We start from the raw sequence: 16,588 nt of genomic DNA on the forward strand, positions 1-16,588 counted from the left end.
CTTCTCCACCCGAAACCTTTTGATGCATTACATCATGAAACACAAATGAAAGGAGGCTGAAAAATAGAGATAGAGGTCACCTTTGATTACCAGAACAGCCACAGAGAGGCACATCTGTATGTTCAGCATGTTAGATTTTGTCACTCAGTCAATTAAACACTCTCTCTCTCTTTTTTTTGCAACTTTATTGATATTTTCATGCTAAAAGACATACTATTTGAACAAGAATGGGGTCTTTTGATGACATATGTAGTTGGTTACATTTTACAGGCACATATACAGTATGTAGACCATTGTTTCCAGTATTTTACATATTGATCATATAGTAATCTTAAGGTTTCTCCATAAAGTTTATTTCATTGATAGTTGTAGCATCCCGGCTGAATGAAGGTTTATCTCTTCAACTCAAGTGTTTATTTGTGAGTAAATACAGGCTGACCAGCAAACCCCAACCTTAATATCTAAAATAAAGACACAAATAATAAACATGAAAAACAAGTTGAAGGTCATTTACAATAATTGCAGTCTAGTTGTCCTTTGTTGGACGGTTTGCTCGCGACAAAGTGATTGTTTTCTTGTTCACAGCCAAAAGTATTTTTGAGGAGATTCATCCTGTGATATTAGTTTATTAATCAGCTTCCATTATTTCTTTAGCAGTCTTTTGCCAATATGAAAAAATTAAATGGTCAGCCATCATTCTGCCCCTGAGACGTATTTGTAATTTTGTATAAATTTCAACTTTGGAGTCATAAAATATAATATTATGTTCTGTCAACTGAACACAACCAGCGTCTCGAGCTGGTGGACATATCTTTGTAATAATCTCCACCGGGCCTGACTCTTTCTCCTATTTTTGTTTGACACAGACAGTTGAGTAGTTTTAGTACTCTACTGTGTATTCATGATATGAGATGTTTGTTGCGCATCAATGAATATCAATTTTGGCTCACTATCCTCAGTTTGTTTAATTTCTTTTACTACAATACTTTGCCTTGGAGATATCTGAAGAAATCCTCAGTTTTTTCAATCAAATACTCAATCTCAATAAACAAAACATTACTCACATGACAACCGTTTATCCCAGGAAACCAAAGGAAGAGCAGGATGTGGCTGCATCTGATTGTGAGGTTGACAGGTTTGTACATGAGGATTAAGATGAAATTTTCTATTTTAGCAACAATTAAACAGTTTGGAACATACTCAGCATACAGCCAGGCAGTGCAGAGGTGGATTAAGCTGCAGAAATAGTTGAAATAGATATTCAAAAGATTTTGTTCTGGGTAAACTTGTATGTTTTTTTATTATTTATATACAGTAAATCTGAATCTTCTCACCAAATCCAGGCTGCTTTCACAGACCAGCCGTCAACTTGACTTCTTCACAGATTATCTGAGGTTTGTTACTGCAGGTCAGAGGTCAGATAAATAAAAGAAAACAAGCTGTATGGTCTACTGTCACTGACAATATGTGCACTGGTTTAAAGTCAGAATGATGCACTGCAGCCACCAGATGGTGCTATTGTTTTAAAATTAGATGGATCAGATGTGAGTTCAGTTTGAGTGTTCAAACAATCCTGCTTTCCTCCTCCTTTATTTACTTCCCTCTCAGTCTGTACTCCACAGACAGTCCTCGTCTCTTTCTACAGTATTAAACTCTGGTCCGTCTGAACTGCCTCGAAAGGTCGTCTGTGAGATTTATAGGCTCATATTTGGCCTTAAGTTCAAGATATCGCACTAATATAATACACACGTGGCCATAGTGTATGCACATGGAAAGCTGTACGGTTGCTTTAATTGTTCCTCCTATCTATATATATAATGACTCTCCTATTAGTACCAAATTCCCTCTTTGTTTTACCGCCTCTGCCATGGACCAGCAAGGAAACACTGCAGCACAAAGAGGGAATTATGCACTAAAAACAGTGTAACCTCACAGATACTCAGGTGATTTAGATAAAAGCCTCATATTAGCTTCAGGTGAACTTTGACGTGTAGATTTTGTCCCATCTGGTACATTCAAATAACATTGAAGAGCAATAAATATATAGAATAATTAAACCCTCACTGCAAATATGAACAGGAGGAATGATTCCAGTGGCCAAAAACTGTGTCAGTGTGCATGTGGTCATGTTAGTATTGTTCTAAGATTTAATTTCCCCTTTAATAATAGTTCTTGACCTCATTAACCCAGCCAGACATACCAGTAAGTATGACTCAAGCCCACACAACGTTAATAGGATAATGTTTATACTCTGATAAGAACAGAACAGTGCCTAATATACTAAATAGTCTCAAGTTTTGAGTAAATTTGTATAAAATGACGCACAAACATCTCATCTTATGGCACAGCCACAAGAAAATATTTGAATATTTCACTGACCATTTATATCAAATGAAAAAATAAGTTATTTCAAACTTCAAAGATAGTTTAGGGTAAATCTGAGTTCACGAGGTGAGGTCTGAAGTATTGTCTTTCCATTGACAAAAGCCTCTTAACAAAAGGCAAGATGAGTAATTGAACACCAGCCAAGTCTCGTCAAACATTTGGCTGCCATCAGATAAGTTTGTCTGCAGTGTTGGCAGGAAACCAGCCATCATTTAGCTGGTGTTTTATCTGGAGTACCAACTTTTCCAATTCCAACTGTTTATATATGTAAACATATGTTTATATTTGAGCCTATATGTTATTGGCCCATGGTCAAGAACCTTTTCAACCTCAGAGCATGTAATCATTCAACACACACTATATGGCAAAAAAGAATGTCCAAATAAAGCCTTTACTGTGTGTGGGCTGTGACAAACCCCACACACAAAAAGCCTGGTCTATAAAAATGGTGTCCCAGTTTAGTGTAAAAGCAGTGTAAATATTTCCAGCACTGCTTCACCTTCTTCCAAAGTTCACAGAGAAGGAAAGAAGTAACTCCAGCAACACTTGTTGTATAAAGTCAAGTCAAGTCAGTTGTATTTATATATATCCCAATATCACAAATCACAAATTTGCCTCAAGGTGCTTTACAATCTGTACAGCAATACAACGTCCTCTGTCCTTAGACCATCGATTCGAATAAGGAAAAAACTCCCTAAAAGAAAAACTTTAACAAAAAAATGGAAGAAACCTCAGGAAGAGCAACAGAGGAGGGATCTCTTATCCCAGGGCGGACAGACATGCAATAGATGTTGACCAAGAAAGACAAATTACAGAAATACAGCATGGAAAACAGGATGGTAAAATTATAATGGATTCATAATAACTTACAAAATAACTATATTATTATAAGACCAACGCATTTTGGCTTGTGGTCTTCATCGGGGTCAGTAAACAACAGGCTTCAAAGCAACATTTACATAAGATGGGTATAAAACAATAAAAAGCACTCTGATAAGGGTGTCTCATAATAAAATTGTTCTTTAAACTGTAAGGGTTGCTACAGTCCCAGTTTGGTGTGGAAGAACTGGACTGGCCTGCACAGAGCCCTGACCTCAACCTCCTCCAACACCTTTGGAATGAACTGGAATATCTCCCAACATCACAGTTTTATGTCAATAATGCTCTTGTGGCTGAATGTGAACAACATCTGGTGGAAAGCCTGAAACCAGAAGAGTGCAGACTGTTTTAGTAGCAGATTAAGGTCCATTGTTTTAGAATGAGATGTTCAACTCAAATCAAATATGATGGACATGTTTGGATGTCCACATACTTGTAGTGTATTTAAACAAGACTAACAGTCTACATCTATGCTATCTGCTCTGTGAGGCTGTACTTGTTGACCCTTATGTCGGCTTGCTAACATGCTGATGTTTAGCAGGGATAATATGTACCATGTTCACAATCATAGTTTAGCATGTTAGCATGCTAATATTTGCTAATTAGTATTAAACACCGAGTACAGCTGAGGCTGATGGGAATGTTATAGATTTTGCAGGTATTTGGTCTGAAATTTTGAACTGATGAAAAGTCAGAGGATCACTAGAGTTATTACAATCCATCCTAAGAGGAAATTAATCTGTGTAGCAAATTTCATGGCAATCCATTCAACATTTGATGAAACTCAACTCCACAAGCTATGGGAAATGTCAGGAGTTCACCAAAGTCATTAGGACTTGTCTTCAAGGCACCGTGGGTAAGCCTATGTATCTCCATGTAATATCCATGGTAATTCATCCAATAGTTGTTGACATATTTCAATAAAAGTCAAAAATCTGAACAACATGTTGGCACTACAGGAAAAGTCAAAGGATCACCAAAGTCTAAGCCTAGTCTAGTAAGATTCATCCTCTGGGAACCTTGAACATCTGTAAATTTTGTGCCAACCCATGTAGTTGATGTTGAGAAATTTCACAGGATAAGTGAAAATTTTGACCTGCTGGTGGTGCTTAGGGAAAGGTCAAGGAATCACTGCAGTAATTAGAATTGATCGTCTGGTTACCGTGGATATCTGTAGCAAAATTTTATGTCAAATCCATCCAATAGTTGTTGAGATATTTCAATATGGAACAAAGTATTGAACCGACAGACTGGCATCGCTATCTGTTTTTAGCCATGCCGCACAAGTCGAAGATTTTCAAGGTTTTCACTGAACCCAAAAAATTTGCAGTTTCATCTGTGAAAATCGAAATGCACTCATAAAAAGTGCTGTTGACCTATTTTAATGGATTTTTTTTCCGTTTTAAATACATTTTAAGCTGCTTCATGTGTATTTCTTAAACTTCATTTTCATTTTACTTCAAAACTGGACAATGTGGAAGATGAAAATATGTTGGTTGCCAGATCCCAGACACTGCAGCAGCTTCTTAGGAAAAATAGTTTGATTTAACTTGTTTTTTTAAAAAAACAAGAAATATTTCTTTAAAAGATATGACTGCATTTGTTTTACATTGCTGTAATGTCTGTGACATTAACAGTATTTTTATGAATCCTTTATGCGTCCAGGCGTGCCTCATCCTACACCCTTTTCTTTGAATTGTATCTGTGTCACAACTCTACAGAAACTACCTTAAATTCCTGAAAAGTGAAGACAAGTCAAGTCAAGTTTCCATCATTTTGCAACATCTAGAGGGGACTCTTGTCTTGAGGCAATGTTTACAGTAGCACTGCTGGCATGTGAAGCTCTGAACTTGCATCATTCCAACATCAGGTTATCTTGAGGCGACAATGTACAGACGATCCCTCATTCTGTTATCGTATTATGAACTTTGTTACCTTTGTTGTATTATTTCCTCATGACCTCCATTTGATAATCCCTGCTCTTTTGCTGGCACGTCTCTCTTGGCATGGTCTCTCTTTCTTGTGTACTTGAAATTTTAAATAAACAGGGAATTTAAACATTCATTTTTGCACACTCTCTGCAAACAAATGCCTCTGCCAAATGCATAAAGTTTGAAATGTGATCTTTTATTCACACAGGAAATGTATAGGAGGATTAAAATGATGAATGAGTGGCACTCAGCGTTTCAACTTCCCAGAAGAAAGATTACCTGAATAAATAAGTCTGTTGGGGCAGAGGGAACATTGGGTCAAGGAAGTCAGTCTGCTCATCAAGTTACAGGTTTGAGCCCTGAAGAAAATCAAGAAAAAAAAGTTCTTCCCCTCAACAATCACTAATGACAAAACCACAACAAGACAGACATCACAATTGAGAGTTAACGTCTCCTGTATTTACATTTGTAAAGGTTTTAAGTTACTACGAAAGAGGAGCTCACAGAAAATTTCCACTCAGCAGTGTTTCGACATCCACAAAAGGTCAGACAAAAATGGAACTGTTGGATTTTTCTTTAGAGACGTTCTGTTCACTCACAAGTTCCTGCTCCTGTATGTCTCCAAAAAATAATAACAATATGACCAAAATCTGTTCGTTTTAGTGCTTAAACTAATTAAAAACATTTTAAAAAAGACTCTTTAAACTGACAAAAACATAAACCCAAAAGTCAAATATTGCTGTAATTCTCTGATGTGTTCAAATGACACTATTTTATGTATTCATGTACTGTAATTTGCACGCCATATTTTGTTTGAATTTTACTGGTATCCTACAGAAAACTGTGAGATTTAGAAGCATATAATTCAAAATGACTCACTGTTAATATTCAAAAGGATTTGACATTTTCTATCATTGACCCAGATCAGTGAACAGAAGCTTGGATAAATCACAAATGAAGGATGACATTTGCACTTTCATTTTGACGGTTTGTTTGCACCTCATCCCGATATGTACAAATGTCTTCATGAATGAGAAGAAACATTATAGGTTGAAGTCTGAAATCACATTTAATCATCCTTCTTTGAAGTCAAAAATTAAGTAAACATTAAATGTATTGTTAATAGTTTTGTATTCTTACAATTACTTTTTATTATAAGTAATTCTCCCTCTTGGTTTCTGATTTTTTCTCAAAGGAGAACATAGAACGAGTGATTTACAGAACAGATATGAATGCAGGACTAGACAAAAAGAAGACTGTTTAATTTCACTTGGACTTTTTAGAGTTTTATCAGTATTTCCTCCTACGCAGACCAAAACAAACATTTATTGGAATGACCATCAAAGATATTCGCCCCTTCAAAACTGTAGAATTTTCTGTTGTCCAATCTGGAATATTTGTGAAAGTATTATGAGATACGTTGACAGCATGCATGTTAGGAGCTGTTGTGTAGTTTTATCACTGTCGTCTTCTGAATAAACTGATCTTATGTCCCTTTATGGTTCAGGTACATGAATTTCAACCGTTTGCATGAGACAATCCCAAAAATCTACAGTCAATGTGTCATTCGACCCTTGATCCATACAGATTTAATGGTATAATGTTGGTGTGTGTGTGATTTCTTAACAATAACCAGAAAAAGTGCAGTAAAGACTGTCATATTTTAAGTTGTTTTCATCTTCAAATCTCTAGACAGATTACTTCAACTTTCCCCGATACACACTGGAGCCGCTGTGTTACCAATGTTCAAAACACTGTGGTTTGTTTGTAACTTGGTGTAAACCTTAACAAACCAAATCCAGAACTGAGGTTTTGCAGCCTTAGTGTGGTGCAAAAGAAACAAAAATAATAAGAAAGATCATTTTCTCATTTCCATTCCCAACAGAGTGAAGTGCGTCATCGACAAAGAACAAACACATAAATTTGGAAAAAGTAGGCTTTATTTTTAAAAGGTCACCAATCGCATAAATTTATACAACAAAGGAGCTTCCACTGCTGCCACAGTCCCTCCGTTGTTCAGTTAGTGAGCTACACATTCACATTTTAAACAAAGATCTGATTTCTTTAGCAATCACTGAAAAACACAAACAGCACAGAAAATGTTAAAATCCTTCAAACTGCTTTATTTTTATTGCAACTAAATTAATCTATTGTATTGAATATTTTCATGCAATATACACAGGTCAAATATCAAAATAGCTGTTATATAAAATGACAAATCAGTATTATTTTTGTTGATTTAGTTTGATCCACCCCTTTCCTTGACTTGCAGCAGTCTATTCGTGCCCTGTTGTTCTTGCTGTGGCGATGCTGTGAGGTCCCAGGTCACTCTCAGTTTACACAGGCTTCACTCCAAAGCAGCGTATGCCCTGTAAACACACACATATTTAGAAACCAAAGCCAATAATCACTGATGGATGAATCACTGCTTCAAGCTAAAGCTCCCACCAAAAAATGGTTGATGACATATCGTGTACCAAGTTGAATTCTATTGCTCAACAGTACAAGACCAGAAAAGAAAGCAGTTCTGCTCTCATTTTTTTGTGGGATTAAAAGTCTAAATTTAGAGAGATTAAACATTGAAGCAGATGTTTACATTTTTTGACCATGATGTCAGTTTTTTTTTCATTGTTATTAAACCAGCCAAGATTATCTGATATTGATGTGTTGATATTTAAACATGCAGCACATAGCATCTCTCAAGAATGTTTAGAGATGTCTTTGTGGGATTCTGAGCTAGTATCATTTCACACAAGTAAATACAAAAACGAATATCTTGAAGGCATTAGAATAGTTCAGAAATTGAAGTGTCACTGCTCTCCGCTGCAGGTTGACGCATTGGCTCCTGTTCAACTTCATGACTCAAAGCCAGTGTCACTGTTTGCGGTTTCGCAGCTCAATGGCTGAAACCCAATGAGGCTTGAAACAGACTGTGGTTTTGATTCATTTTATACAATCCCTAGAGAGTAGTGTCTGCAACTATGTCTACAAAGTGTGTACTCATGCATTTGTTTTCACATTGTTTCATTTTTCAGTGTCATAGTTAGATTTTCTTTTCTTGCTGATCAGCAAGACGGCATGAAGCTTTCAGATCTCACCATGAATGTGTAAAGGAATAGCTTTGAAAATTAAATATTATTTGCTAAACAAGAAGATTGAGACCACTCTGTAAGTATAGACGTACAGCAAGGGAGCAATTAGCTTAGCATAAAGACTGAAAGCAGGAGGAAACAGCTCTGTCCAAAGTTCAAATATGTACCTACCAACACCTCTATAACTTTGTTTATACAAATATAAAAATGTCTTGTCTGTGATTTTATAGGCAGTTTTCTGTGCTCAAAGCATTTTTATGATTTTAGGGGGAGATAAGTAGTGAGGTTTAGAGATGCTAGTAGGCATATTTTTGAACTTTGAACAGAGCCAGGTTAGCTATGGCGCCGTGCTTCCAGTCTTTACGCTAAGCTAATCACTTTCTGGCTTTAGCTTCATGTTTAACGCATAGAAATGAGAGAGATCATCTTCTTTTTTATTGATAAAAACAAAAAGAAGATTTTTTTAAAGTTGGAATTTTAAGTCATAGGTGTTATTTGCTGCTTTTTGTCAGATTTTGCTATGGAGTTTAATACAACAAACTAATTTAACACTAGGCCCTTTTAGTGCAGACCAGCAGAATAGATAAAAGGTACCTTGTAGTTTTTTTGCTTGCAGATTTTCTTCAAGTGATCCACATGCTTCATCATCCCTTTGATCCATGGCTGGTTAGGAGACACACAGAGTTTCCTCTCATGTCTGGTCAGTAAACTACAACAACACCAAATCATCTGGGTTAGAGGGAGCAGCAGGTGTTGACATTATGATAACTTGCAGGTTAAATCAGAAAGAATTACAGTGTGTTTGTACATCATGAATCCCATCTTCTGATTAGTTATATCAAACCACTTAAACTTACATCACTGCATCAATAGGGCAGCCCTGTCCCTCGACCTGACGTCTGTAGTCTGCGACAGCACGTTTTTCAACTTCCTTGTCGGAGACTTCGTAGCAGCAGTCCACTGCTACCTCCGCCAAAGTCACTGAGAGACAGAAAGAAGATCAGGTCAATTCAACTCTGCATGAAATGACTCACCTTCCAAAATCTGTCTTCTGAGTATTAAACACTCATCCACTGTAGGCTTAAAGGGTGGCTGGAAAGAGTTTGAAGTTTCCCTCCTCACAGGGAACAGATTTCAACAACTCATAGTGACACCTTTTCACACGTCCCAGCTTCGTCGCCGGCCCCCTGCCCGGCCTCCTGAAGGGTCTCGCCATCGCTGGCCTGCAGCCCAACCTCCAGAGCAGCTCCTCACGTTCAGTCGCCCTCCAGAGCGACTTCTGCCATCTGCCTTGCACCCTGGTTGCCCTCCCGAGCGACTTCACCTGCCTGTCCTGCCTCCTGGTCGCCCTCCCAAGCGACTTCTGTCTTCTATCCTGCACCCGGTCGCCCTCCAGAGTGGCTTCAGCTATTGCCCCTGCCCTCTGGCTGCCCATCAGAGACCTTTTTCTGTGCCACTGTTCAGCCCCCAAGCTGTTGGGGACTGCCTGGACCTGGGACTCCTTGCTTGGACTCTGCCTCTGTCTGGCCCAAGGGCCTTCCACCTGAACTTTTGACCTGCCCCTGTTCAGTCCCCGGGTCATTTGCCTGGGTCTCCTGGCTCCGCCCCTGTCCAGCCTTGGGCAGCCCTTCTGAGTGCCACCTCTCTAGCTACCTGCACCCTGTCTTGGCCTGTGGACTGTCTTTTTTGGCCTCCTCCGCCCCCCGTCTTGCAACGGCCATCTGTCCTGTGTCTTGGTGGTGTTGTGGGACGTCTGGGATCCTGTCGTGCTTCTGTCGTGCTTCTGTTCGATGTTCCTATGTCGCTTGCGTTCTGGTTCGTTCCCATGACTTTTTGCTTTTTCATTAAAAAATATCTGCATCGGATTGTCCCTGCCTACCGTCTCTGCATTTGGGTCCACCTGCTCCACTCACCCACCCTGACAATCAGTTATCTTTTTACAATTTAAAATTGACCCTAAATGCACACCCCCTCCCCCCCCCAAAAAAAAAACAAATAAGACTTTCACCAGAAATCATGCATGTTCTGTTCAGGTGAAAAATATCAATCTTAAAATTTTAGAAAGAATTAGATTACAAGAAGTCTCTACATGCAATAAAGGATGTCTATCTTTCCACACTCACATTTATAACCTTGTATGAAATTGAAACCCAAACTAGATTTATGTTCGTTCTGAGAAATTCTTTCCATTTGCCGCTAGAAAAAATCTTGTCCAGTCAACATTATTAACCTTGTTAGATTATGGTGACACCCCGTATATGCATGAGTCAGACTCACTACTTTCTAGGCTTGGCAATGTCTATGATTCATAAAAAATGCAATTAAAAATTTTTTTTATGCACACAAGGTCTTTTGTTTATGAGTGTTGGGACGGGCAGTAGTGCGTTTGGTTATTAACAATAATTCATAATTATCATAGATAATTATGAATTATGAAAATAAGATATTGTTAACCTTAAGCAATAATTCAGGCACCAACTGTTGGATCCAAACCAGGTAGTCTCATAAAAAGGAGTTCACCTAGAATGTTAATATCTGAGAGATATCAGCAGTATGTGCGTGTGTGTGCGCGTGTATGTGTTAGTCAGAAGAGAGGGAAGAAGGAGAGAAAGCGATCGTGAGAGGAAGAGAAACGGTTCCTTTGTCTACAGACAGGGCGCGTACGGACGGCAGTCTGTAACGCACGTTTTTCTGGTTTCTGACCGACAAAGCAACTTACTTCCTCACTCACGATGGCACAAACACAGCAGTAGTCCCGAGCGGGACAAACACAAAACAGTCTAGCGTGGTGAACACAACTAAACAGGCAGCAAACTTAAAATACTCCTAAGAGTAAAGCAGGAAAAATGGACTCGGCGGTCTGTCAACAACACAACAAAGCGACAGCGAGCAGGGTGTGTGTGTGTGTGTGGGGGGGGGGGGGGGCAGTTGAAGTGGCCGACTGGAGGTGAACCACCTAAAACTGCTGTAACCCCGGAAACAGAGAGAGACACTGAGTCAGTGCAGCTGTATGTTGCGAGAACAGGCAATGTGGTTGTCTCTGGAAGTGTCGAGTGTCAGGACTTGGTAGAAACTGTGGGACAATCACGTACGAAAAATGGATGGTCTGGCGGTTGAGATGGTTCTTTGGAGTTAATGGCAATTAGTGCTTTAGGATATAGTGGTGTCATGGACCGTGCTTGGTGGGGTTCTGAGGGCCACTGCACCTAACCTAGGCACCACTGAAGGAGGGATACTGTACGTGGGTATCGACGGGCATGATGCACCTGGATGGGTACGATGGCGGAAGCGAGAAGAGAAGTGCGTGGCCTGCGATGAGCTTTAGCTGTCAAGACTTTAGTAGCCTGTGATGGGGCTTGAGACTGTCAGGACCTGCAAAGCCTGCTGCATGAAGAGAGTCGAAGAAAGGGCGAAAAAAGGGGGGGATTGGTTGGGTGTGGGGGCTGAGTGCGAACTGTGGGATAACCGTTTACGGGAAAACTGATGGTCTGGATGGCTCTTTGGAGTTAACCGAATGGAGTGGGTCGGAAGAAGGAAGCTCCGTGGCCTGCTGATGTCATGAACTAGTGGTGAGGGAATAGAAGCTGACTGGAGCACTGAATTGATGATGAATGGTTGTATTGAAGATGATTCGTTGTGTTGAAGCATTTTATATAGTCGGTTGACGGCAATGAAAGAGTGAGGGCGCACCCTCCATGATGCCTTGAGATTCAGATGAAGGTAGAATGGATGAAAAGAAAACGGACGGATTTGAGGATGGAAGCCGAGAGGACATAGGAGGAAAAGATAGAAAGACTGGAGGGAGGCACGGGGGATGAAGGGGCAAGGGTTGGAGGGATGAAGGGTGGGGAACTCAATTCAATTCTATAATATAGCACCGAATGACGACGAGGTCGTCACGTGGCACTTTAACGTAAAGCAGGTCTAGACCACTCTCTTTAATTAACGGAGACCCCTCGTGAGCAAGCACTTGGCCACCGGCGGTGAGGAAAAACTCCCCTTTAACGGGAAGAAACCTCAAGTAGAACCTGGTGGGCGGCCATCTGCTTTGACCAGTTGGGTTAGAAAAAAAACAAACAAACAAAAAAAAAACAAGGAGGAGGGATGGATGAAAAATGAAAGGGTGAGGGTAAAAGTAGGGTGGAAAAGGAGGAAGGATAGACTTAGAGGGATGATTTTTCTGTCTTCTTTGGAAGAAATCCATTATTGAAATCCTTATTGAAATGTTTCAACAGCTTAAGGGCAGACAGGAAGGGAAAGGTCAGTCTGTGTGAAGTTGTGGTGGGCGGGCAGAGGAGGACGGGCTCCTGGTTATTGGCCAAAACAAGTAAAATGATGCTCCAAAGGAGAACGTCCTCCATAACAAATCAACAACCAGAATACAAATATTGACATTGTGTTGGTCCAATGAAAGTTTCCAAAGTTCATCTTCAATTCTCTACCACTGTATGCAGTTAAGCAGTAGTCCAAATGTCCTTTTTCCAGATTTAGCGGTTACATTTCCCTTCTTTTATTGAGCAGTAGATAGCTGCTTGTGTTAGCCAACACAACAGCTGCAACAGCTGGCTTGTTGTAGCAGCCCCGAAGGAATATTAAGGATTGTTGTTAAGTTAACAGGAGAATGGATCTGGACTGGGGGCGGATACATAAATAAACAGTGTCTACTGCGTTTTGCTATCCGTCATGGTCACGGTTCAAGTTTCTCTCCTCTGTTTCATTGCGGGTGGGGCTGAGTGCTCTGTGTGTGTGAGTGTTTGTCCTCTGAACGGAGCAGAGGGGAGACAGTGAACCACGTGCAGTACTCGAGTTGACAACAACTACACTGGTTAGGTTACCGCAAGTGCAATAAAAGCTTTGCAAGTAAAAGGCCAATAACAATAATTTATGTATGATTTTCCATAATTTTCATTTAAATAACTTAAAATCATCCTCATATTTCCCCCCCAAAGAATCAAAGATTAGAAAAAAGTCCAAAAAAGGAATAAAAATATGTGCATCAGAACTTTGTTTCTTCTTTTTTGCTTTCTCATTAGTCATGTCAGGACCCTGCAGATTTATCTTTTGATCCTCTGGAGGGGCCAGAACAACTAGCTCGACCTCAAGCAGATACAACTAAAGCTAAAATGCTGCTGATAAATTGATGCATCTGTATTAACAATCTAATAATAACACATGTAATAATAGGGGAAACCAGGGACGGTTGTAACACCTTGAATTCCTCCAATCAGAAACAAGCTACAATGATTAAACTCACTCTGCACATGTACAGTTAGATTGTCCTCTTGCTTACAAAAAAGGAGCCACATTTGAAACTCCAAGCAAAAGTGTTTTTTTTTTTTGAGGTACAAATTTTACCTTTCTATCAGATGTATTATTTTTTTTTGGATACTGTCCTGAGATCAAATTTCTCAGAATCCAAACAAGTATTATTACTTACTGCTTTGTAAGCTAAAAGTAGAAATGGCTAACATGTGTCAAACTAGCGGTCAAGCTAGTTCACATGAGGTGAAAACATGGCTGGTGACACTGGGACGGTTGTAACGCCTTGTTACAACCATCCCTGAGCCGAGTTTCATTTGTATTTTAAAAACCTAATTGCCTACATAAACTAGCAAGCTAGCTAGCTAAATAGATAGAAAGCAAATTGAATGTAAAATGTCATAAAATTACATGCTAAGTTGATGATAATCAGTTGCATGCTAATAGTCAGTGGAAACACGTGCTTGCTTACAGCATGCTTACTATCAGAAAGAGGAAGACACACAGGGGACTCACACTTCCCTTTGCTGCAGAGGGCTTCAGATAGCATAAAACAGGGCAAATCACTCAGGACAGTGGCCAAATCATACTGCATTTGCCATGTGACCCTGTACTGAATGCTGTCCTCAAACTAATCCATTTTGATTTCATGTTTAAACTTTTTTGAGGATGTGTGGTGTACCTGTTAAATAATTTTCTTGCATTATAATTTGATGGCTTCCCCTCTTTTTTGTCATGTAGTGTGAAAAAAGGTATTAATTATTTTAAAAAATAATAAAATATTAAATTTATTATTATTATCAATGATAATAGTTATTATTATTAATTAAATAATAAAAAAATAATAGTCACAATAACATGAATGTTAAATAAATAATCTTTTTCATTTTGAGTATTTGATTGATTTATTATGTATATTTTTGACATGTTACAACCGTCCCTGGGACACTGGGACAGTTGTAACAGTGGAGTGACTGTATTTAAATCAATTTTGCAACCTGAACACATTTTATAAAACCACTTAAATAAAGTGTTTCAGTAGTTGACACATTGCAGTTTATAATATAACAAATGGACTGCTCCAGTTCCAATAGTTTTTGATTTATTGGGAAAATTGCAAAAAGTGTTACAACTGTCCCTGGTCTCCCGTAATATATCAGTCATAGGAGACATTTTCCTGCAGAATGAATACTTTTACTTTTGATTCTTCGAGTACATTTTGCTGATGATTTTAGATTTACTGAAGTATTTACTTATTTACTGAACTATTTTTAGACATTTGTATTGAATTTATACGGAAATTGTTGGTTAAAAGTCTTGCTCAATGGCAGCTCATTCTTACTCAGGATGTAGTAACATTGTGTGTGTGCAAGATACACACACATAACAAGTGCACACACATAGTACTGAGTCATCATTGATGCAGCAAAAGTTGTAACATTAGTATTTCTCACTTGACAGGGAATTCCAGCAGTTAACTTCACGTGGTATAAAGAGCCGAGGAGAGGGAAATAACAGCAGCACACCATGCAAGACGAAGGCTATAACAGAAACAGCTAAACTCTAACTGCAAAGATAGAAAGCTGCATTTTCAAGTCAAGTGAAAGTAAACAAATGTGTATCTAAATGTCAAACATCACTTTCTAAACTGTTGCTTCCTCATGGAGCCGTGCCAAGGGGATTTACTCAGATTAGTGTAGTCTGGCAGTGATACATCTCGTGGCTTACTGCTTCAGAGAAATGGGAGAAAACAAAAAGCATCTCTGTTAAGGTTCGGCTATGAACCTGGAAGGATGCCTGAGAAAACTCACCTGCGCAGTAGCAGGTGACCAAGAGGATGCAGAAGAAGAGCTTGGCGTTACCCCACGGAGCCATGTCTGGTCACTGAGCTGGCAAGGTCGTCTCGTGTGGCTTCTTAGCTGATAAAAAGCCTGTTCTTCCTTTCAGCACCTGCAGGGCAAAGAAAATGAGGAGACTGCCTCTGTCTAGCAGGCTTTAAATGTCCATTTAGTTTCACTTTTCATCTTATTTTTGGTCCCTCCTCCTGCTCTCTCCTCTGATCCAACTGGTCACACATACATTACCCCCTCTCAAATCTAAATAAAATTTAAAAAACCCCTTGTTGTAGATCCCTTATCAACTAAATTTCATTTCCCAGTACTTGTGGGATGTCTTCCAAGGTAACAGGAACAGTTCTGTCACACTTTGAGTCAGGCAGACTTCTCTAATCACTGAACAAACACCAACCATAGCAGGCAGTGATTTAACCCTCAGATTACCATCAACATTTTCACTTCAGTAGAAGCAGGGAAATGGAAATATAATCCTCATTATGGCATATTGATCCGATTCTTGCACAATCATTAAACTTTTTATCATTGAAAAGCCAAAAAACAGACAGAATGATCATGTTCTTATTTTCCCCATGGGAGCATTTGGAATATTTTTGGCTTATGCTATAGCATTTAAAAAAAAAACTGTGTCCTCTTGTCACTGTGGGATGGAAGCATTTAAAGGTTAAATCTTGTCTTGAGACCATACACTTATAAGGAAAGTATTTTACCAAGGTAATAAATCAAGCGACAAGTAGGGTCATTTTCTCATTCAACTTCCATGCATTGGCTTCTCAACCCCTGGGTTCCTAGACTCTCTGACCTTATCACAGCCAACTCCATTCGGCCCACATCATCCCCATGCTATCAACCCCATTCATCCCTCTCCTGGACCCCAATCATACCACCGTACACGACCCTGACCGACATCCATCTCCTCCTCATCCCCCGGCAATCAACCCCATTCATCCCTCTCCTCAACCCCCAAACATCTTACCATACACGATCCTCATCCAATCCTTCTTGAACCCTTTTGCCAATCCAAATAAAACTACTTTTATACAGTACAAATGGCATGGTCTTTGTTAGTGAAATGACATTTAAAAAGAACAGCGACACCACTAGAACATACGGGAACTTTCTTATGCTGAATTTATAGGTTAAAGCAGATTAAATGTAAAGTTACACTCAGTGAATGAAGAGTGTGTTT

At 39.2% G+C, this 16,588-nt stretch overlaps 1 protein-coding gene across 1 annotated transcript; it reads right to left on the reverse strand.

Moving 5' to 3' along the window:
• Positions 1-7,117: 7,117 nt before the first annotated feature.
• LOC137169146 (eotaxin-like) lies at positions 7,118-15,678 on the reverse strand. The gene is made up of 4 exons (XM_067572164.1): positions 15,358-15,678; positions 9,145-9,268; positions 8,882-8,996; positions 7,118-7,564 (listed from the first exon to the last, which is right to left on the reverse strand). The coding sequence occupies exons 1-4, from the start codon at positions 15,419-15,421 to the stop codon at positions 7,532-7,534; spliced, it is 336 nt and encodes a 111-aa protein (XP_067428265.1). The 5' UTR covers positions 15,422-15,678; the 3' UTR covers positions 7,118-7,531.
• Between the last annotated feature and the right edge of the window lie 910 nt (positions 15,679-16,588).

This window comes from Thunnus thynnus, chromosome 2 (assembly GCF_963924715.1).
Source record: "Thunnus thynnus chromosome 2, fThuThy2.1, whole genome shotgun sequence".
Lineage (NCBI taxonomy): Eukaryota > Metazoa > Chordata > Actinopteri > Scombriformes > Scombridae > Thunnus > Thunnus thynnus.